This window comes from Artibeus jamaicensis, unplaced genomic scaffold, assembly GCF_021234435.1.
Source record: "Artibeus jamaicensis isolate MK-2021 breed Jamaican fruit bat unplaced genomic scaffold, CSHL_Jam_final contig_387, whole genome shotgun sequence".
Lineage (NCBI taxonomy): Eukaryota > Metazoa > Chordata > Mammalia > Chiroptera > Phyllostomidae > Artibeus > Artibeus jamaicensis.
In genome coordinates, this window is record NW_026521812.1 from 8,382,673 (window position 1) to 8,405,975 (window position 23,303).

Here is a 23,303-nt window from a genome sequence, read left to right on the forward strand (position 1 = left end):
TCTCCCAAGTATTCAAAAAATCTTTGAGTCTCAGAAATAACAATGACTAAATCTCTCTTCTTTCCTGGGGAAATAATTTTCATGTCTTGCCTTTGATGATGAAAGGAATGCAAAGGAAGAATACAACTTCTGGTGAGATACTATTTTCTTAAATTTACTACTCAGTTTTAGAACATCTTTTTATACTACAGGACTTACTTTCATTGGCAAAGCTAAATCTTGCTAGTATGAGACAGCTGCACTTTTTCTCATATGAAGATTTCTAGTTTCATAGGACGAAACTTCCCTTGAACATTCCTGGCAGGTGCTCTCAAGCCTCCCCTGGAACACACTCAAGGGCGCACAGTTTACCATGTTGCACAAATCCAAGCATGCCAGCTGCATTTATGGAAGTTGTGCTTTAGGCAGTTTTATGATGGGTAGATGGGGCTGTAAGCCATGGGCCCGAGCATATTTCAATGGTTTGACAGATTGATTTTTATAAAGAGCAGCTAATGACAGCTGTCTTTCAACATTTTACAGTTGCTATTGAAAAAGTTCAATAGTTGTTTTTTGTGTGATTCCAAAGGCTAAAAGAGTTCTAATATGTATATCCCATAAGAATGCATATTACACTTAATAAAATACAGAACTTTTCGCAATGAGAGTAGCTCACAAATAGATAGATTACCTTAGAATAATTGGAATTCTGTCACTGAAAGTGTTCAAGTATAGTTTGGACAGTCATTTAGTAGAGACATTGTATGGAGACTTGGTCAAAAATTGTGGTATATTTGTAGGATAAGGTCATATTTAGGCTCCTGTCTGATACTGAGATTCAGTGATTCCAGATACCAGTAAAATTAGTGACACTTTGCTTAGAGATGTAAATGGAACTGAAATTCACCCTACAGCTGTCATAAGACTATATAAAGTTGTTGTTCTCAAGTTAGATGTTTTATGCCTCAGTTTAGATAGTTGTTCTGGGAAAAATGATGGATCAAGGGAATCTGTATTCTGCCAGATTTCTTTTAATTAACTTGTTGTGGGTAGAAGATTAGCCTAAACTCAGGGTTAAAATCTGTAAAAATAAATATCAACCAAAGGGGTGTAAAGAATGCAAGCTAAATCATGGTATAGGATTGGGCTGGAAGCAATTTATACCTGACATGCACTCTTCAGCTGATGGATGGTCACCTGCAACTTCATGCTGAAGATGATTATTAGGCCTCATCTGGATTCAGCTGCATATGTGCTATGGATGATTAGTGATGGGGGGTGGGAAATTCTAGAATATTCTCTAGACATTTGCTGTCTCTGTCATGGAGAATGCTTGACAGGCTGGTTAGGTAGAACTCACAGAATTCATTTCCTAGGGGATTCTACCTGCTTGTGGCTTTGGGCTTGAGCTTGTGTGTCTAACAATTCAACGCATCCAGGGTCAATTAGGCTCAAGCACTGCCTCATTCAACTCAGAAGAACATAGTGTACAAATCAGAATGCCAATATAATAATTTGCAATTAGAACTATTACTGTCAAGTTGATTAAAATCCCTGTGTTTTAGCCAGGGCACCCAGGCTGCTGGTGACACTGAGATAGATGAGTTAATAATACCAATTAAAACTTTATGTATTAAGTTAGAACTTTCCTTTTTTTTCAGTATGTTCACATTTTACTCTAACTCCCTCCAACTAGATCCTATTTCCCGGCACTGAGTGTGGTCGGTCCTTCACTTATAATTAATGGTTCATGGAAGAGCTATTCACACTCTGTGTGGTGAAGGCCCAATTTATTTTCTTTTCTCAATCGATCATTGACTGGTACTTTAATAAAAGGCAAGGAAATAAATTATTGTAAAAATAGTATTTAAAATTTAAAATATACAAAATACAAGCATATTTTATTAATTCAGTGGGTATAAAATAACTTCAAAATTCATATAAATGTTTCTAAACCTTTCAAATTCTAAACTATGCTTCATAAACATAATAGTTAATGAAGTGTTCAATACACTTGAATTTAGGAAAAATGTATAATATGGTGATGTTTTATTTTTTATGCATTGTAGTGTATTGGAACCTTTGTGTAATCAATTCAACCAGTATATCTATAGTCCTTTAATAAATGTAGAGACCAAGATTACTATTTTAAATGCCTGTAGAGGTCTATAATAGCTTTTTTAGCATTTAGGATATAAAACAATAGGCAAATATATTAGAGTATATAAAATTACTTGAAACCAAGTCCTTTCTAAAATGATAAGCCCAACTTCCAATGCAATGTTGTTCACATAAGAAATTCTATCATCATTAATGATAGCATTTTGAAGGTTCAAATTTGAGTGAAACGTGGGGACCATTTGATCAATACTAGTGTCAGGAGATGAAGGACCACTGATTTGTTCCACCATCATAAGGAAATGTTTCGTAGATGTGGAGGAAGGATGTTCATTTCATACTCCCACATCCCACTTCCCTTCGCTCCGATCATTGTTAACACAAAAACCACGATAATGACTTCTATAATACCAACTTACAAACCCACTTAGCATAGTTTTATTCAATCTATTAAATTTATTCCACCATTAAATGAGCATTAAGCTTTCAGCTGGTGTATAAAACTGCGAATCTTTCTTCCTGGACCAGTACAACTTATTTAAATGACATGCACTTCACACAGTGAAGAGTTGGCCATTTTCTATTTTCTGGACTCACTACTATATTAGGCTGCTTAATTGGCTCTCAGGCTCCAGCCTTTCCAACTTGTTGTGGCTTTCATCGCTTCCCCATATTCAGACTTCTTAAGACTCACCAACATTCACCGCAGTCTCCAGCTCATTTCTGTCTTTAAGCTTGACTTTCTGAATAACATTTAAATCCCCAACATACAAGAAGTGCCCTATATTTTTAAAGATAAGAGAGATTATACCTTAGTTCTTCTTAGTGTGGACATTTCTCTTACTACCTAAGGCCAGTGTTTTGCTGTCTTTTGCATTGATATTTTAGAGGTGGAGTAAGAGAGTGTCTATGACCTTGAAAGATCATCTTCTACCATGTTCAGATATACCTCTCTGTGGTAACTCCAATATCTAAGTAGTTGAATCAGCCTCTAGGAAAGCTGCAAGCTTGCTGTTTCATGCTTGTTTTTTTTCACTACATTGGAAAGAATAATTATATCTAACTATGATGATTAAAGATACATCTCTGCTGGCAACCCAATCTGATGTGGTTCTATATACACTGTAATACAATACCCAGCAAACTTTACAGATGCAATCTTAACTCCTCCAAACCTATATCAGATCATTTCTTTCTATCACTTCACTTCTTGTCCAAGTCCAGAAATATAAAAACCTAATTGTAAAGTAGCAAACTTAAGCAGAGATTCATAATATAGAGTTGCCTATCCTAATGGTCCTTGTATAGGTAGTTCAGAGGGTGGCCAGCTACTCTCACATGTGCTTGTGCATTTGATATGAAACATCAGATGAAAATATAACCCATGCTAGAGCTTTGGGTTGCCCATGCTTTAAACTGCTGGTGTAGAAGGACTACTACTATATTCAAAATTACTTACTGTCATTTTATGTAAAGCTAATATATAATTCAACATTTACTACAAATCTACTAAGTGACAAAAACTGTGTTACTAGCAGTGTGTATGTGAGGACAAGTATAAATACAGTTAAGAAATAGCTTTCTCCAGGAACTCATAATAAATTCCAAAATATGCATGGTATCAAGGGTTAGAAAACAATGCCCTAATAGCGGGCTGCAGTAATAATCACATCAGGTCTATGATGGAGACACATACACACAAGAGAAAATTAATTCTCACTTAGGTGTGGGGGTCAAGGAAGGTTTAAAAGAGACCAGGAATATGAGCTGAATCTTTAGGAATGGTTGAGATGGGTTTCTTCTGCACTGACTACCATACATTTTTAACTTTTAGAGGAAATGGAAAAACATCTATTGAACCAATTGTTTTGGCTCTTCTGATGTGATCACAGTATTGCTTATATGAATTGTCAAATAAGAGATGAGCTCATAAAAGGGTATTAATGTGTCATTTCTGTTGTGCAAAGTAGCATTAGAGAAGGTGATTTCAAAGGCACGTGGGCCTTTCATTACAGTCTTCAGGGAGAATGTTTGATCACTGGCAACAGGCCGCTTTGTTCTAGTACTCTCTGATGTTTGGCACTGTCCTGAATACTTATGCTATTGACTTGGAAAGAATTAGTCTGTAAAGATTGAATAGATTTGCATATTCAAAATACATGTCTTGTTAAAATGAAATAAAAACAAGCTTAATATCTGTATACACACAAATAGTTTGGACACTCATCTCGACAAGTTTTTAAAGGGCATTTATACATATTATATGTGCTTGTTCTGAGATTATGAAAGTTGGCTATTTTTTAAATAAACCATTTTGTAGTTTTTCTGAGGAAAAAAAGTATATCTTAAGAGGCATTGCGTTGATGATAAAGTACAATACCTCTTCAAGTTCGGATATGTTCTTGTCTTCTTCTTGTCTATCATGAACATGCATTTCTAGTATTGGGTATGGCTAACATTCTCTTTATTGAAAGTGGATTAACAGCTTTCTTTGTTAGAGAAAATTAGAGCCGCAAAGAATTATTGATCAATGTTAAAGATTAGTCTTTTAATGAAGTTCTATTCATTTTACGACTGAAAGAAGTGATTTTCTTTTTTCTAAAGGAGTAACACATTTGGAATGAGACCTGAAGAGTAAGAAGATTTTTGTGTGTTGACTAAAACTCCCAGAATTTTCTCATAGAATTCTCTGGCTTCTGTTCTCTATGACTTGTTATATAATGTCACATAAATTCATCTTTCAGTTTTCCAGTGGAGCTTTTGCAAAGGTTGACGTTCCAAGTCAGTCAGCTTGATATACATCTACGATTAGACATTCATTGCATTGAAATTAAGCAATTAAGCCCAACAGACTTCAGCTAAAATGAACTGGGTTACATTATGTTCTATTTTATGTGACAAAGAAAAGTCTTACCATATCACTTACCTACGTAAAATCTTTCCCTTTTCTTGTTTCCATTTTCAACATCCTTTACCTCGGTGACACTGAATGCTTCCTCTACAGGGCACGGTCTTCCCTATCCAGTTATTGCTACAACAACCTCAGAACAGAGACTATTTCAGTTGTACATTTGTTGCCTTGGCCAGTGCTTTCCAAACATTAATGTGCTTATGAATCATCTGGGGGCCTTGTTAAAAATGTAGGTTCTGATTCAGCAGGTTTGGGGTCTGGCCAATATTCTAACAAGCTCCCATGTGATGCTATAGATTAGACTCTGGATAACAAGCACCTTGATACATATGACCTCTCATTAAATTGGTATTAGTTCCTAAACCCTGGTAACAGAGAATGTAGATCCTTTGATTTTGACATTGCTTCAGGATTTTATTGGCCTTTTACTTTATTGATGATTTCATAAAGATGCTGCATGATCTAGATGCCCTCAACTTTGCTTGTCTTTTTCTTCTTTTTCTTTTTTTACCAAGTCCCTTTTTCTACTTTATATTTGAGACATAACAAGCTACTTGAAATTTCCAGAATGTATCACATCTCAGTGACCTTTCAAATATTATTGCCTCTGCCTGCCCTGACTTCTTGTCAGGCTTCCTTTGAAACAGCTCAGCTGTCTTCTCCTCCAGGAATCCTTCTCTAATCTCTTTCTCATGTAATTTCTTAATTAAATGTCTCCAGTATTATCCCACAATGCCTTGTATTCCTTAAATTATAACTCTCTCATGATCTGTTTCAGTGTTTGCTTACTTGCCTGTTCCCTTCAACACAGTGCTTCTGTTGGGAGGGGGGGGGAGATTGTGCATTTTATCTTTGATGCCAACTGTCAATCACAATGCCTGGTACATAGTAGGTTTTAAATGAAAAAGGGAAGTTGGTATGTTATATTTATGCAACAATATAATGCAATATTTCCTTTCATAAAGCTTGAAATTGAATTGGCAGTAACAAAAACTAAAGTCATAAAAAGTTAAGTACAGGATGAGATAATACTGAAGATGTAAAATGTTAGTATGCAATTAATTGCCAAATGAAAACCATAGAAATGAACTATTCTGAATTCACTGGAGGAAACTGTCACTATGAATTTATTATTATTTTTTGCTATCTCAACTTTTTCTACAAAGGGTTTGTGATGGCTGACAAGGCTATGTCTTAGAGTTAATGAAAAGGATGAACACATGTAGTTAAGGGAAGACTATGAAAAAATAGGGGATCTGTGGAAATATATACTAAAAGTTGAGGAACAGATACACCAGCATGTCTGCCAAAATGGTCTTTATTAAATAATGGACGTTAAGTGTGGTGTGCTGGATTTTCATTTCGCTCTCCTGTGGGCTCATCAGCCCCTCCCTTGTCCCTTGGCTTCTGGCTGATTCTGGCCAGTGAGGTGCCTGGCAGAGGATCATATGGAGGGAGAACAGTGAGATCAGGGTATTTATCTTCTTGCATTGCCTAGAATGGACTGTGCCTCTGTGTAAATTACCCCTTTGTTAAAACCTTCTCAAATTGTTTTACTTGGAGTGTGCCCCCAATTTCTGTTGAGATTCTAATACAATCAAAGAGTTAAACTAGATTGTATGTCAGTCTCCACAACTTTTATGACAACCATTAATGCTATAAAAAATATTTTAGGTGCTTGCTATATATCAGGCAAGATTCTAGGAAGAGTGGGTCCAATAGAGAAAAATTAGGAAAACAAAAACAAACCTCAAATCTTACGTTTATGTTGTTCACATGTTAGTGTGGTAAAGGTGGTATCATCTTTGTCATATCATCTTTGAAGGTAAGGGAAAATTGATATGTCTTAAGTGCTACAGTTTTATAATGTTTCTTTACATCAAACCAGTTTATTTACTGTTTAACTGTAAGTTGATAATATCCCAAAGATGTAGTTTTGGGGTTGTTCCATTTTTACTAGGGGTAGATCATCCAGAATTTTCGCCTCTTCTTTTTTCTGTTGCTCATCTTCTTGTCACTTCACTGCTTGCTCTTCCTCCACCAGGAGATAAGAAAGGAAAATAAATGAGTGAAAGGCTTACTCTAACATCTGTGATAAAAGGTTTGCTAGGAAGGAGACTGAAATCCTGAACTAAAATGAAGCTTTTCAGTTTATCTGGACTGGTCCGCCCCCTATTGCCATAAAAATATTGTTTCAAATGTGTCAAAAATCAAGAGAGAAAATGAAAAGAAGTCTTACATGCACAATGATGAAGAGAACCAGGTCAAGAAATAGATACAATGCTCTTGGTATAAAGTCCTACTGTGCAGACCCTCTGTCTTTGGATTTGGATTGTATCACAACTGTGTTTGCAGTATTTACTTAGAATATTGTTGACTCACATGAAGTTAATTCTGTGACCCTGCAAAAATAGATCATAAATCCCAATAAGGGAGAACATATTTGTAGTTTGACCTTGGAAGATGAACTAAAGGTTCTGAGGAAACCATAAATTCAATTTATAAAAATAACAAAAATAAGATTGTTTCTACCTTGCTCAATGGATAAAGTAAAAAATCTAATATTTTTCTTGGAACATGCTGTACATTTTGCTGAGCTTGATTAAATTCCCGTTTAGTAGGTAGCTACAAGAGGAACTGAATAAAAACACTTAATATGAGGTTTTTGACTCTTATCTTTTTTTTCATGATTTAATTCATCTTTAAGAACTGTTTTATTCTTCTTTTTTCAGGCTCTATTTATGAAATGTTTGGAAATGAATGCTGTTTGTCAACAGGAGAAGTGATTAAAATTACTGGTCTCAAAATTAAAAAAATAATAGCCGAAATTTGTGAGCACATTGAAGGTCATGAATCTCCACAACCGTTTGAACTGCCTATGAATTTTCCAGGTAGAGTATATTGCAACCATTTCGCATTTGTAAAACTGCATCGTTAATAGATATAGTCACCCACACAATGGAAAACAATGAAAAAGTGGTAGTTTTTTTTTACTCTACCACAGTGGGTAAAAAATCATAATTCTTATAGTTCAATGATTTTAAGAACTAATAGAAGGTAACTATTTTCTTCCCTTTTAAAATAAACATCTTTTGCGTAGGACTTTATATTTTCTGTTAACAAATATTTGATGAGTTTCAATTATAAGCACCACTAGCAGTACTACATAGCAGAAAATGAAGACATCAAAGACATTTCATCAAATACATTTATGAAATGTATTTTCATAAATTCTGTGGCACTAATTAGTATATATGAAACATAGCAACTCTATTCCAGCTGCCATTTTCTTGCTTTCTGGATCACCACTGTACTTTCCTGCCTGAACTTGCTGACAAGTCTGGCTGGTTTTCTTTGTGTAAGGTTTTCTAAGAAAACCAGTCTAAGGCTGGTTTTCTCCTCAGCCTTACACAACTAGACCAAATAGCATGTCTTCTGGAAAACTTTTTTCTTTAAAAAAATTTTATTTATTTGTCTCTAGAGGGGAAGGGAAGGAGAGAGGGAGAGAAATATCAATGTATGTTTACGTATGGTTGCCTCTCATGTGTCCCCTGCTGGGAACTGGCCTGCAACCCAGGCATGTGCCCTGACTGGGAATTGAACTGCAATCTTTTCATTCACAGGCCTGTGCTCAGTCCACTGAGCCACACCAGCCAGGTCTTCTGGAAAACTTTTGCTGACCCTCCAACCTAATGTAGACATCTCTCTTTTTATGTTCCCACAGTGTATTGGGCACTGTGGCGTGTACCTTATTTTAATCATTGGTGATTTTCTTATTTGTATGATTCTCTAGACCAGGGGATGGAATACCTTCACTACAAAGGACCAGACAGTAAATTTTAGATTTTGCTGCCAGATCATCACCCTCACAACTACTCCTTTCTGATGTCATAACATAAAAAAAAACTGTAGATAATAAACCAATGAGCATGGATCAAAAAATTATATTTATGAAAACAAGTGGCCAGCAGAATTTGGCCTGTGAATTTTAGTTCGCCAACCTCTGCTATAAACTAAAATTCTTCCACAGATAAAATATAACAAGAAACTTTGTATTTTTAGTAACAGGCACATTTTCTGGCACAGAGAATACACTCAATAATCATTTATTGAATGCATGATTCGCAGAAGAGAAAAATCTAGCAAACATTTATACTATAATGTGATCTGTGGTATCACATGGGTTCTGTGAGAGTCTTGATAAGGGCATCTAACTCCACTTAGTCATGCTTCAGAAGAGTTTCTGAGTCCTTATGCAATGTCTGAATCCCAGCTCTGCCACTCTCAGCTGTGAACTTTGTCAAGTTATTTATCCTCCTTTCATATAAAATAAGAATACTAATGCTATTTCTGTCCTAACCCTGCTGGGAGGATCAAATATTGAAATATATTTAAAGTGCCTAGAATGGTACTTATCATTTGCAAGGGCTATAAAATGTGTCAGCTTTTATTACCTTTATTAATTGTTATTATCCTTGGTGGAGTCAGGCAAAGCTTTTTAGTGAATGTTGTACTGAAGCTGAGGTTTGGAGAATAAAAATAAGTTATCTATATGAGGAGAGGGTTCTTCCAAGTGCTCCAATATTCCACCCCTTTCAGTGGAAATCTTTCTCATTATCGAGTTCTAATTATTTGTTCCTCACCCCATCTTTTATTTCAATGATTCTCAAACCGGGCTGCATATTGGAATCACTAAAGGAACTTACAAAATCTTGATGCTCAGGCCACTTGCCTGAGAAATTCTGATTTATTTGGTCTGGGCTAAAGTTTGGTCATCGAAATTTTCTGAAGCCCAGAGTGTGTGACTAATGAGCAGCCATGGTTGAGACCACTGCTTCCGAAGAAGCTTTTCCTAAGTGCTCTAACTGGGTGTATCACATTTGGAATCGCCATAGGCTTTCATGCCTCAATCATTGCATTCATTACATTTTGCATGTCATGGAAGTTCTTTTGTGTGGTTGTCTTATGAACACCATCTGTTGAATAAATCATGAGGTTACTGAGGACTGAATCGAATTTCAGTTATTTCTGTAGCCCCAACAGTGTTTAGAAGACCTGTATAATAAATATTTAGTAAGTCAAAATAACTAGAATTTTCTGGTAGAAGGAGTATATCTTATTATAGTAGTCAAAACACTTAGCTTTTGACTAGTAATTTAACTTGGGAAGTTGCTACTTAGAATATCCCCTTCAGTTTTCAATTGACATAATCATCCTGTATCGATTGAGTAACAATTTGGAAAATGTATATATGCCTAATGTTATTGCAATGATAAGGATTAAAATGAAGGAGTAAAGTGACTGGTGAAGACTGGGGAATAGTTTAGTTAAAAAAAAACCTTCTAGGTCATGATAAAAGGAATCTCAGGTATAGGCACAAATTTGTCTATATCAGCACTAGGGAGTAAGATAAAAATCAAAGCCACTAATGTTTTTTTTTATAAATTTCAAAAGGGAAATTTAAAAAAATTATCCTCTACTCAAACCTTTCAATTTTAGTTCCAGTTAGATTTTAAACTTAAAAGTTCAATATATTTTTAAATGTTCTTTCTTATTTGAGAATTTCCCCCAAATTTATTTGTTACTAATTTCTAATTTTATTCTGTTGTGGTCAGAAGACATACTTTATATAATTTCAGTTCTTTTAAATGTATTGAGATTCATTTTATGGCTGAACATATAGCTTTTCCCAGAGAATATTTCACATGTACTTAAGAAGATTGTGCATTCTGTGGCTCGGTGGAGTGCACTACACACGTCTGTTCATTTACAGTATTGTCAAATCTTCTGCTTCTTTGTGGATTTCCTTGCTAGCTCTGCCCAATATAGAAAGTGGAGTGTCAAAATTTCAAACTATTGTCATTAAACTGTCTATTTTTCTTTTCAAGGCTGCAGCTCTAGCTTCATATATTTTAGGGTTTTGATATAAGGTGTAAACGTGTTCATAACTGTTATCTTTTATTAGTGGAGTGACTCCATAAGCCCTTTAATTATTATATAATATTCTTCTTTGTCTCTAGTAACAACGTTTGTTTTAAAGTCTATTTTCTCTGACCTTAGTGCAGTCACTCCTGTTCTTTCTGGGTTGTTATGTGCCAGCTTAATTTCTATCATTTAACTTTTAAAGGATTTGTATCTTTGAATTTAAAGCATTTCTCTTATGGACAGCATAGAGTTGGATGATTTAAAATCCATTCTGTGAATCTTGCCTTTTAATTAGAGTGTTCATTTCATCTATAGTTAATGCAAATACTGATAATATAGGACTTACTTCTCCCATTTTGCTATTTGTTTTCCATATGTTTTAGCTCTGTTGTGTTCTCCACTCCTCCATTATTGCCTTCTTTTGTGTTCAGTAGATCTTTCCTAGTGTATCATTTTACTTCCTTTGTTTTTTTAAAGAAAATTTATTTTTTAGAACAAGTTTAGTTTCACAACAAATTCGAGCAGAAGGTACAGAGATTTTCCATATTCTACTTAACTTCTAGATATGAGCAGGTTCCCCAACATCAGAGTTCCACAATGTGTTTTCATGGTTTACAGCTGACTTCTTTTTTAGCGCTGAATGATACTGCACTGTCTGGATGTGCCACTGTTAATTTAGGCATTCACCTATTAAAGAACAACCTGGTAGTTTCCAAGTTTCACAATTACCAATAAAGCTGCCATAAACATTTATGTGCAGGTTTTTGTGTAGATATTAGCTTTCACTTGTTTTGGATAAATACCAAGGAGTACGATCCCTGGAACATATGGTAAAAGTATGTTTGGTTTTTAAATAACTGCCAAACTATCCTCCAAAGTGACTGCACCATGTTGTGCTGCTTCCAGCAAAGAACGAGGGTTCCTGGTGCCTCACATCCTCATCAGCACTTTGTGTCATTGGAGTTTCAGGTGCTGATCCTTCTAAATGCAGACACCAGTGCTATCTCTTCATTGTTTTAACTTTCAATTCCTTAGTGACAGAAAATGGGTGTACTTTCATACATTTATTTGACATGTGCTTATCTTTTTGATAAGGTGCCTGTTCAGGTCTTTTGCCTACTTTTTTTACCAGGTTGTTTGTTTTCTTCTTGTTGAATTTTAAGAATTCTTTATGCATTTTTGGTTACAGGTTCTTTCCCAGATAGGTTTTTATAAATATTTTCTACCGGTCTGTTGATTGTCTTCTCATTCTCTTAAGATATTGTTCACCTACCAGTTTATCAACTATTTCTCTAGTAGATTTTGCTTTTAGAATCATATCTAAAAAGTCATTGAACAACTGTAAACCTACAAGTAGGTTTTATAGTAAATCTACTTTTAGGTTTATGGTTGTTCATATTGAAAATATATAATAATAAATAATAATACAAGAATAAAATCTATGTTTCACATACTCAAAACTGTAAAACTACTTTTGCTAATTGCTCTATGTTTTATCTACCATTAAAATGACTAAATCTCTTATGGTTAGCCATTTTATAATTATACCTAATTTTTTAGAAGCTGACAGCAATATCAGCTTATAAATTCCTTTGAGAAATTACCTGATAAGAAAATTGTTAGGTGAAATATATTTAGTAGCTTAATAGTCAGTAACCTCTTTAGCTCCTGCTTTTTGAAGGACTTTTGTTAAAAGAGGCAAAGTACAAGGCAGAATCTGCTCCTATTTTTCCATCTGGATGTTATGAAGACATGATTCAGAGCATCCCTAAATAGACTCCCTGCCTTTTGGATGATTTGTTATTCAAGGAATCATGAACTATTCTGGGTCAGCTTCTCTTAAGGCATTGTTTCCCCACTGTGCTCACTTAAGCAAAATAAGTTCAGCCATGTCTATTATACAAAATACTTTCCTAGACAAAAAGAGATATTCTAGATATACTATGCAAAAATCTGTGATGCAGTCTAAGTGCACAAAACGTTTAGGCTTTTACATTAATTCTCAGTTCCTTTTCTGGCCTATTTTTTCTTCTGCTTCATAGTACATCATCAGATTGTCTCTCTAAATCCTTGATTGTTGAATAACTAAGATGTATGGTATCTGGAAAATAAACGGACCTTTCAAGTCTAGGTTAAAATGTTCTTTTCACACCCACCTATGTACATTTAAGCCTCAGACCAACATGCTCCCAGAAAGATCATCCTAAAGTCAGCTTTTCCACAATTGTCACTATTCTAAATTTTCATAGTGTTAACATTTTATATATGTCTTCTAAAATCTATTTAATCACATATTGCTCACACCACTCCCTTTCCTACATGCATAACTCCTTTACATTTCTTTATGGTGTTACCTCAACAACAGCACCATGTCGGAACCAGATTTTTCTTAAAAATATGTCTACTAAGATCTTTAGTTCCTTGGTTCTGTCAACTGGACATTAGTAAAGCACATTATTATATTTACACATAATTATATATTAATGATGTAGAGGTTCTGCCATTGGAACAAAAGCTTGTGTTAGTAAGCTTTATTTTTAAGAGCTATTTTAGGTTTATAGTAAAATTGAGTGAAAAGTCCAGAAATCTCTCCTTTACCCCCTACCCTTACATTTGTGCATAGTCTCCTTCATTATTGCATTCCCCACAAGAGTGGTATACTTTGTTACAACTGATGACCTGCATTGATACATCATGGCCAAAGTTCATGGTTAACATTGGTTCATTCTTGGTTTTGTTCATTTTATGGGTATAGACAAATGTACAATGATGTGTATCCACCATTATAGTATCATACAGAGTATTTTCACTGCTGCGAAAGTCCTCTGTGCTGTGCCTGTCCATCTCTCTTCCTCCACAACCCCTAACAACTACTCATCTTTTTATTGTTTTCTTAGTTTTGCCTTTTCCAAAATATATTTGGAAAGTATGTAGCCTTTTCAGATTGGCTTATTTTATTTAGTAATATGTATTGAAGATACCCCATGGTTTTACATGGCTTCATAGCTCATTTCTTTTAGCACTGAATAATATTCTATTGTCTGGACATACCACAGTTTATTTATCAATATACCTACTTAAGGATGTCTTGGTTGCTTCTCAATTTTTGCAATTATGAGTAAAGCTGCTATAAACATCCACATGCAGGTTTTAAGTGAAAACATAAGAAACACAATTTTTTTAAGTGATAAAATGTATTGATTTTTCTCAATACCACACGATCTCATAGAAAAATAGAAAGCAGTAGAAAATGCAGAGAAGTAAGTTGAAGCTCCCTGTAATCCCTTCAGCTGAGCTATCTACCATGAATATTTGTTACATTTCTTCCACTGTTTTCTAGTACATTATACAGCCACACACAAGTAGACACATTTAATATAATGGGACATAAGCTTATTTCTAAGGGTTTGCCTATATTATCAAATATTTCTCAAAAAGCAATTTTATATTTTCTATATAATAGTCCCTCATATACATATATCACAATTTATTAAGTCCATTCTGAAAATGATTACTTATGCAGTTTATGCTATACTGAGCAGCTTTTAATTGAAGTTTGGTCTGGACATCTCATTATTATTATAATTTCAAATATATAAAATTTTGACTTCAAAACTTAGAATTTTTGAAAGATTTTGATGCAATATTGACAAATCACATTGCATAAATATTCTGGCAATTTACATTCCCACCAGGAACTGATGAGAGGGCCACTTCAACTGTTTTCTGAAGCTATTACTTACTATCCATCTCTCCCTTCCCCAATTTTCAAAAAAAAATTTAACAGCAGTATTGAGATACAATTTACATAGCACAAAATTCAGCTGTTTAAAGTTTATAATTCCATGATTTTTAGTAACCCTCTATCATTTTTTAAAAGCCAGGTGAATTTATAACCCCCAGAATCCCACAAAACGGCCTGTAGCAGGGTGACAGGAGGTCACCCCGCTGGCTGAGCAGGCAGGGCTCTCTGTAGCCAGGTTAGGACACCAAGCCGGAAGGCCCAGCAAGGCAGACAAAAGAAACACTACTCTCGTGTGGGTGTTTGCTGTCCTTCTCATTGAACACTATTCTATAATTTTGAGTAAGTAAATGTGGATAGGAACAAATGAATTTGAAGGCTTTTAGAAATGAGGTAATGATTATTATTTGCAGTAGGATCATCCAGAGAAACCAATGGAATCAAGTTAAACAAACATTTTTAATGTGTTATGAGTAATATGCTAGTTTTTAAGAGGACAGAATAAAAATATGTAAGAAAAATATTTAGTGAGTATATACATAAAACATGAATAAAACAAACATTTATATATACAGGAGAATATACATAGTCCTAACTTTCCATTTATAACCATTTAGAACATATAATGGTAATATAATTTTAAAAAGCCATGGAAAAGCACAAAACAACTATGCTTAGTATCTTTATACACAGTGTAATAGTATTATAAAACTAACTCCCTTTTTATTTATTTTAAAATAATATTAAAATTCATTTATTAAAATAAACAATAACGTATTTTAAGTTCTGGAATCAGAAAACTGAATATTATATATATCAAATGTACATGAATTAATTTATGAGATAAACACAGTGATAAACTTAATTCATATACTATAATCATAATTATTATTATGTTGTCTCTTTAAAAAGTAATTCTAGCCCCGGCTGGTGTAGCTCAGTGGATTGAGTGCGGGCCTGCAAACCAGACAATTGTGGTTCGATTCTCAGTCAGGGCACATACCGGGGTTGCAGGCTGGTTCCCTGCAGACCAGTTCCCAGCAGGGGACGCATGAAAGGCAACCATACATTGATGTTTCTCTCCCTCTCTCCTTCCCTTCCCCTCTAAAAATTAAAAAAATACCCTTAAAAAATAATGTAAATAAAAAGTAATTCTAAAGTTCATTTTAGAGAATAAAGAAGTGAAAATATTGAAGCAAATATATTTTTAAGAAACATAACATTAAGAAGTACTTATCATGACAATACTAAAACCCATTAAAAAGTTAGAATAAATTATAGTGAATGCTGCAGAAAATTAAAAGCTGAGTAAGTTAGTAATAGTGGTACCAGTTATTATATAAGCATTAGAGCAATGCTTCCAATTTGACTGTAGTGTTCCTGAATTTAAGCCTTTGCTGATAGACCATAAACAGTCTTTAATGTAGACTATTACTTTCTATTTGATAAAGTTGGTATTATACATCTGGGATTAAAGAAAAGATTATTTAGTAAATTAAATTAGTGTACTTATCAATTGAGAAAGCAATAGATGGGATTGCATCATCAATTTTACATAGCAAAAGAAACTTGAAGTTGATTAAAAAATTACATTTTAGGTAAAATTATTTTATGATTGTATTGAAAACAACTTTGAGATGATAAATATGATGAAAAGCCACAAAGAATCAATATATCCAATTACATATAAAGGAACTTTCTCTACATCACAAAAATAAAAACAGGAAGAAAATTTCAACAGCAAAAATGACACAATTTCAAAAATGCTAGATATCACTAAAATGTAAGATAGAAAAATCAAATGGCTTAGAACAACACTAAGTGGGAAATGAATAAAGGACAGAAGAAATTTAGATGACTTATAGCCACACAGAAATTAGTCTGGACTCTATAAATTGAAACAATAATGACAACTTTCCTACATATTTATCAGCGGAGCTTTTACACTTATGCTAATGAAGTTGAGAAAGGCGTCAAGAGGTCACTCTCAAACCTACCTGCAGGGTATGTAGAATGTTGTAACCTTTCTAAAAATGAATTCGATACGTCACCAGAGCCACCTGCCAGTCCATCGGCAAATACCGCTGCTTTCATCTGTGTGTAGACAGTGGCTGATGACTGGGGTGCACTCGTATCTCGGTCCCTGCCCTCCTGAGACCAGCAGTCTGCTAAGGAGGGGGCTTTCACTCAGTGGTTCCACTTAGTAGAATAAACTCTTAGGAAATAGCCTCTTAGAACCATGTATGCTAGCAAAATAATACAAGCAATTTAAACACCCAATAGTAAGAAAAAAGATGTTATGATACATTCCTTACAATGTATTGCACAGTTATTAAAAAATCAAATTTGTGAAAAATATTTTAAAACATGAGGTGTAATCATGGTTTAGTATTAAGTGAAACAGGGGGATTCAAATGAATGTATTTGGTATACTTTAAATGTTGTGACAACCTTTCTATCTATACCTATATATGTATATATCAAGATTGAAAAAAATACAAACATTTAAAAAGACTTGGGTGACCTCTTTGATGTATTTTAGTACACCAGTTTATTCATTTCTTTATCTATGAAGTTGGTAAAAAGCAAATGCTATTTATCTTGTAAAACTCTTCCAAGAATTAAATAAGTGAGGCAGTCATTAAGTGCTTCCTACAAAATGTGGCCTATAAAAAGTGCTCACTGATTTTAATTCCTCTTATTTTAATTCTTCTTTTTACGTTTGGGAAATGTAGAGAGGCTCCTCTGTTTCATGGGACCCAGGGTTGCAGGACTCTCCTGTTCTCATTTCAGCTCTGTCCGTCTTACTATGAAAGTAAATTCTGTCTGTGGGATGCAGTTGGTCTACTAATAGTTTTTGGTGGTATGGTAAGCTCTCATCTTTTTCTATCATATTGTGTGTTGTTTTGCAAACAATTAATTTGGAAGTCAGGAACTGTCATGTTTAGACTGCCAAACAATTGCTCTTGAAACCACTCTTGATACAGACTCAAACTACATAAAGCTCCCATTCGTTTATCTTCAATATCTAAAGTAATCAGCATTAGCAAGTTCATTGTCTCCAGTCTTTCTGTGAGCCCCTGTCAGGACCAACCTCTGAATAGCCTGAGGTAGCTCCACAGGTGTTAGCTGTACCAGATCTTCCATTGAGCTAAGGAAACTGATCTCAGAACTGCTCAGGAGCACTTGCTGACCAGGTCAGTTCTAGATGGAGTCCAGCAACCTGCTTTCTGCAGCCAACCCTGTGGACTAGGTGGTGTGCTAGCCAGTTAAAAAGCCACCGATTATAGGTGAGATTTGCAAATTCTTGTGATGCAAGTTAGTTGTTTTTTGTTGCGGTTGCTTTTGTTGCCTGCCTAGTCATGTGAAATCAAAATGATATCTTTAGGAAGAAAATGTCCCTTTTTATATGCTGGTGAATTTAGCAAAAAAAGTTTTCTTCATCATGCAAATCAAAATCTATTTTAATCATAAGCTCTGGAATTTATTTAAAACCTACGGCTCCATCGGAAAATTATATCTCTTCCTTATTTGAATTTAATGTAAACTGATCTTAATTGTTTTTGCATAACCATGGGTAACAGATTTTTTTGAATACAGAATGGTAAAAATCAGCAAATATGTCAGACAAAGCGCCACTGAAGGAAACGCTGCAGCATGTGTGACAGTTATAGAGGAATTGCTGCTATTTTCACCCTTCACACCAGAATAATTCTTTCAATATTTACCTCCCATGTGTAGAGAGGGAAGCATATGGGGCTTTACATAATCGTAAGCATAAACAGGTGGCTACTTAGGTACATTTAATTTGCAAGCAACATCAATACTGAACAACGCAATCAGCACCACATGGCTCCCAAACTCTCTCCACTAACATTCCATTAGCAAAATTAAGATCATTAAAACAGAGGGAGGGTATACTCCTCCCTCAGTTGGCTTCCACTACCTTTCAGAGTCATAAATAAAACATATTTTCAAAAATGCCTTGGCATTTCGCTGTTTCTTTTGTTCAAGGGAACTTCAGCAACTGTGTAAAATGCATACCTTGTGAATACCTACAAGCAGCACAATATTTGCATTTTAAAAGTGCTTACATCTCCCTGTAATCTGCTTATTATGGGCATAAAATTATGGTGGTTAAATTCTAAGCAATTAATCAAAGCATGGGGTCAGACACACTCTTCAAAGCAACCTGGAAATGTTTCCCCGAAGGCAGTCCACCTAGAAAAGTCACCTGAGACTCATTTCCATATGCAAACACTTTGGCAAAATCTATGGAAGACATGGTTGCTGGAATTTTTTGCTCAGTCTGTGTCAGACCCTGAATTGTGGATTCTATATAGTTTATCTTACCTAATTTGATCCAATCTGGGATGTCTAGTTCATCCTCTTGGCCTTAGAGGTACTAATCTCTCAGATTTTATAACCATTCTATAATGGCCTAGAATTCCGGAATTTTTTTTAAATAAGGAAAAATAATAAGCATTCTTTTTTTCTTTTTTCTTTCTTTGGTGCATGTTATACGTTTCTATGCATGTTGCATTTATTAACTCATTTAACCATCACATTGATTTTGTGATGTATATGCTACATTTTTTTTCATTTTACAAAAAAGGAAACTGTAGCCCTGAGAGTTTAAGTTCTCAGATTTACACAGTGAGGAAAGGGCTGAGGCCAGAATTAAACCCAGGCTGTCCGAATCAACACTTCATACTTTTAACCCTTTCACTTTACTGTTGGGAAGTTTGTGTGTCGCTGGCCCTGAAAATTCTATCGCCTAAAGTCTCCAGGGCTAGGAGTATTAAGTCTGGTATTTTGAAGGTCCTCTTAACAAAGCCTAGTGAGAGATTTGGGGTATGGTCTGTGGGGTTTCTTTCCCAGCCCAATGCATCCGTGTGTCTTCCTGTAACCCAAGTGACAAGACTCTGAAGAACTGGAGTCCAGGGATTGCACACCGGCCAAGGTTTATGAGAAGAATCTCTTACATTCTCCCTCCTGATCCTAGGTTTATTACTCCTTCTCATCACTTGGGGGAGAGAAAGCTCAAAACATAAACAAGTCAGTATGACAACTTTATTAATGAACTATGATTATAACAGAGATTTAGACAGCGATACCAAACTACATCATTTGATTTCAAGACCTAACATTATTAGTGTAAATTATTTGTTGAACATCCCAAATGTGCTAGCTATTGCAGGAGCACTTTTTTCAAGGAGTTTAAATGTTATGTTAGTTGAGAAAAGGTGGTATTTTTTAATGCAGTAATTGACTGTGAATTAAAAATAAATTGGTAGGTTTTATGACTTATTTGTTTTACCTCCAGGTAGAAGAACTATTAAAAACTCTTCATAATTCCATTATAATCGTAAAGACATTTAACCATAGAAATTCTACAGACTCACTCTGTGTCATCTTACATGTAAAAATGGTCACCATCTTTGATATGTCTTCTCCCTTCCCAAATACTCAATTAAGTTACCATGTAAACTTTTCTTATTGTGAACTTTGATGTTTCTTCACATTCCTTATTTCCGATCTTGGAGACTCTTCCCTGAAGACTGTTGGAATCACTGATTAGTTGATGATGTTCAATAATAATATATTTGACTCTGAGAAATCTGGACAATTTTCTCATAGTGTGAACATTGTTATTACATTATTATGTAACATGTTATTATATGTTGTATATCCTTTGCTCAAAGATTTTGAGGTTTTTGCTTTGATACATTATTTCACACACCTCCATTTCAATATGAAATTGAATAGAGAGGCTTGAGCTAGAATTTCTGGTAAAAGTACTGGATTTGGCATAGTTTTGAAGATGATTTTGTAGGATATGCTGACCCAAGAATTGTCTTGGGAATATAACAAAATGATAGAAAAACCACAAGAAGCATGGGAAATGAGAAATACATATATGCAAGTATAAAGTAATAAAGCTGTTTAGAAATTCAATTGCAGAACAAACTGCAGTTTTTTAAGAGATGAAGCAAACACAAAAATAAGTGATACCTACTTTGCTTTATTGGCAGAGTGACAAGACACATAATCAGAAATATGGAGTAGTATGATTTATCTCCAAATCTTCTTCACATACCTCAGTGCATTAAAATTTTCAAACATGTCTCTCAAATACATGTGTATGAACTTAAAATTGTGCGTGTATATTTGACATATATTTGTATCTCAAGGGAAAATTTCTTTACAATGGCAGTAGATGAGAATCCATATTTTTGTAAATTTCTGTTAAAGGAGGTTCAGCCACTTGAATTTTTATTAGACTAGAATGCCATTATTTTACCTTACAATGTGGCTGAAGAAAAGCTTGAGTGGGAGTGGAAATGTCAACTCCGCCATGTTTTTGTCATTCTTGTGTTTATATCAGTTTTAATTCCAATACATGGTTTTCTTGCAGGAAGTATTTCAAGTCATGTATCCATTAGTAAGAGTTATTTTATTTAAAACTATGATAATATATTCTAGAAATTCACTTCAATATGGCCAGGTAACCCATGGCATGTTGAAAGTACATAAACTGGTGTGTGCAGCACCAGCAACCCTTTTGCCTTGTGTGGCCCCAGGGCCTCCTCAGTGGCCTCACCTGCTCCTATAGGCACGTGGCCACCTGACCTGTGAACAGATAAGACTTGTGCCCATCAACATCTTAAATGTCAGTGCAGTTCACCTTCTTATTAGATTTTAAAAGTTTTAAGTCATTCTACATCCAAAAGCATGTTAAACACCCCCCTTACAACCATCCCTTTAGCCAATAAAAGGCTAGAAAAAACAATTTATGATTTCAGATACCAGTGAAAGGCTGAAATGTATAATTCTGTGATTAAGCCCTTGAGCTTCAGAGACACAAAACATACTTTGTGATCTACATGATGATGGAGAATTTATGGCACCTCTTCAAACGTTCATATGCCCACCTGTGAAATGTTTGTGTTTTATTTGTAAGTTGCTCATGTTTTAATAATTCTAAATATTAATGGTACAAGAGAAAGATGAGGATGAGTAGGTAAAGTTCACTCTGAGATTACTTGTTTCAAAGATGGAGGGACTATATTTGTTTAGAACTAGAAAAGCAAGCTAAAGATTAGACTGGGAGAAAAGACTATAAATTCTTTATAATGCCCTCATGCTATGTATACTAAATAATACTCTAATATACAGTTGGGAATTTTAATTTAAAGAATTACTCCTTCTTGGGTGGGAATTGATGAGATTGAGAAAAAGTGTAAGAAAAGCTGATGAGCACGAATTTTGGAGAGTGAACTAGGAAATTATTCTTGCCCTTCCCATACTGGAGGGGCTGAAAAGGCTGGTCCATGCAAAGGGAGGACCAGCTCTAGAAGGACACATACATATTTTGTAAGCTGGAGTAAATATGGTTTCGATAGAAATGTCTTTGTAAGCCATGCCTGTGATAGGAAGGTGACCTGCCTGGTGGCAAGAGCATAAAACTCTTATTTGAGAGCCCTGAATATGAAAACCGTGGCCACTTTCAGACCCCTCCGTGACAGCATTTGTTTACTGTCCTTAAGTAATTATTGTGAGGAAAAAGGATGTGAATGAAAACAATCATTCCAACTCATAAATATCTAAGCTAATTTTATTTGTTACTGTTACTAACAGTGATTGCAGATCATTAACAATTAGTTAAAAATATAAACTCCCTGAAAATCTAAGATTCAGAGTCAAGATCTTACATATTAAATTCACTTATTGACTAATTTTCAACAGATCAATTTAATGCCGTTTCCTATAATTTTTCTTTCTCAAGTGACATGCTCTTTGTGAATAATTTCTTGCAATGTAATAATAATAATACCATCCATTTTAATAGGTGACAATAAAATTTGGAAATAGAAATCTATTTTCTGTGTTTTAACTTATTTTATGAGGACTATATATTGGCTTATTTTATAATCACTTTCACAACTATTCAGCTCCTGAAATGTTTTGTTTTTCTTTGGAAAAATAACAAATCATATTCTCTTTAGTAAAAAAGTACCATATTCTTTGTGGAGAAGATTCAGTATTGGTCTAATTTAAACCTGATCAGGTGTATGGTGCTTTAGTTTATTGTGAAATTGAAGTTCCTTTATGACTATCTAGATATATGCCCTAGTGTTTATAAGAAAGGACTTTTGGATTGGCTATAATAGTATATGAAGAAATAAGTTAATCAATTTTTCTGCACTCTGTCACTTACTATGCTAAACTGTGTACTTAATCATTTTCTAAGGTAAAACACTCAGATGTAAAGATGGATTATATTTTGCAATAGAGACGTCCAACAAGACAGCACTGAAGTGTGTGATTAACTTGAAATAATGGTAGCCCTCAGGGCTTCAGGCTTTTTCTATTTCATAACATTTTAGGTCTGTTATTACCTTAGGTGAACCCAATTCCCCAAGAAAGAAGATACTAAATTAATTTTCTGTGACTTATGTCATCAATACAGCTAGGATAGAAAAACAAAAACAAGCTGTGTTTCTCTAGTATTTATGAGATTCTAGGTAGCGATTTTTAAAAACTTATTTCATGAAAACTACTGAATTTTCTATACCCTGATAATGATTGTGGACCCTTAGACATAAACCTTCACACACAGACAGA

The 23,303-nt window shown here is 34.5% G+C and overlaps 1 protein-coding gene across 3 annotated transcripts in view; it reads left to right on the forward strand.

Moving 5' to 3' along the window:
* Positions 1–23,303, forward strand: part of THEMIS (thymocyte selection associated) — a 163,736-nt gene that overhangs the window by 37,738 nt on the left and 102,695 nt on the right. For all 3 annotated transcript variants that reach the window (XM_053664928.1, XM_053664927.1, XM_037147942.2), the window contains exon 2: positions 7,741–7,899. In XM_053664928.1, the coding sequence (XP_053520903.1) occupies positions 7,741–7,899 (159 nt within the window). The remainder of the gene's footprint in view (positions 1–7,740; positions 7,900–23,303) is intronic.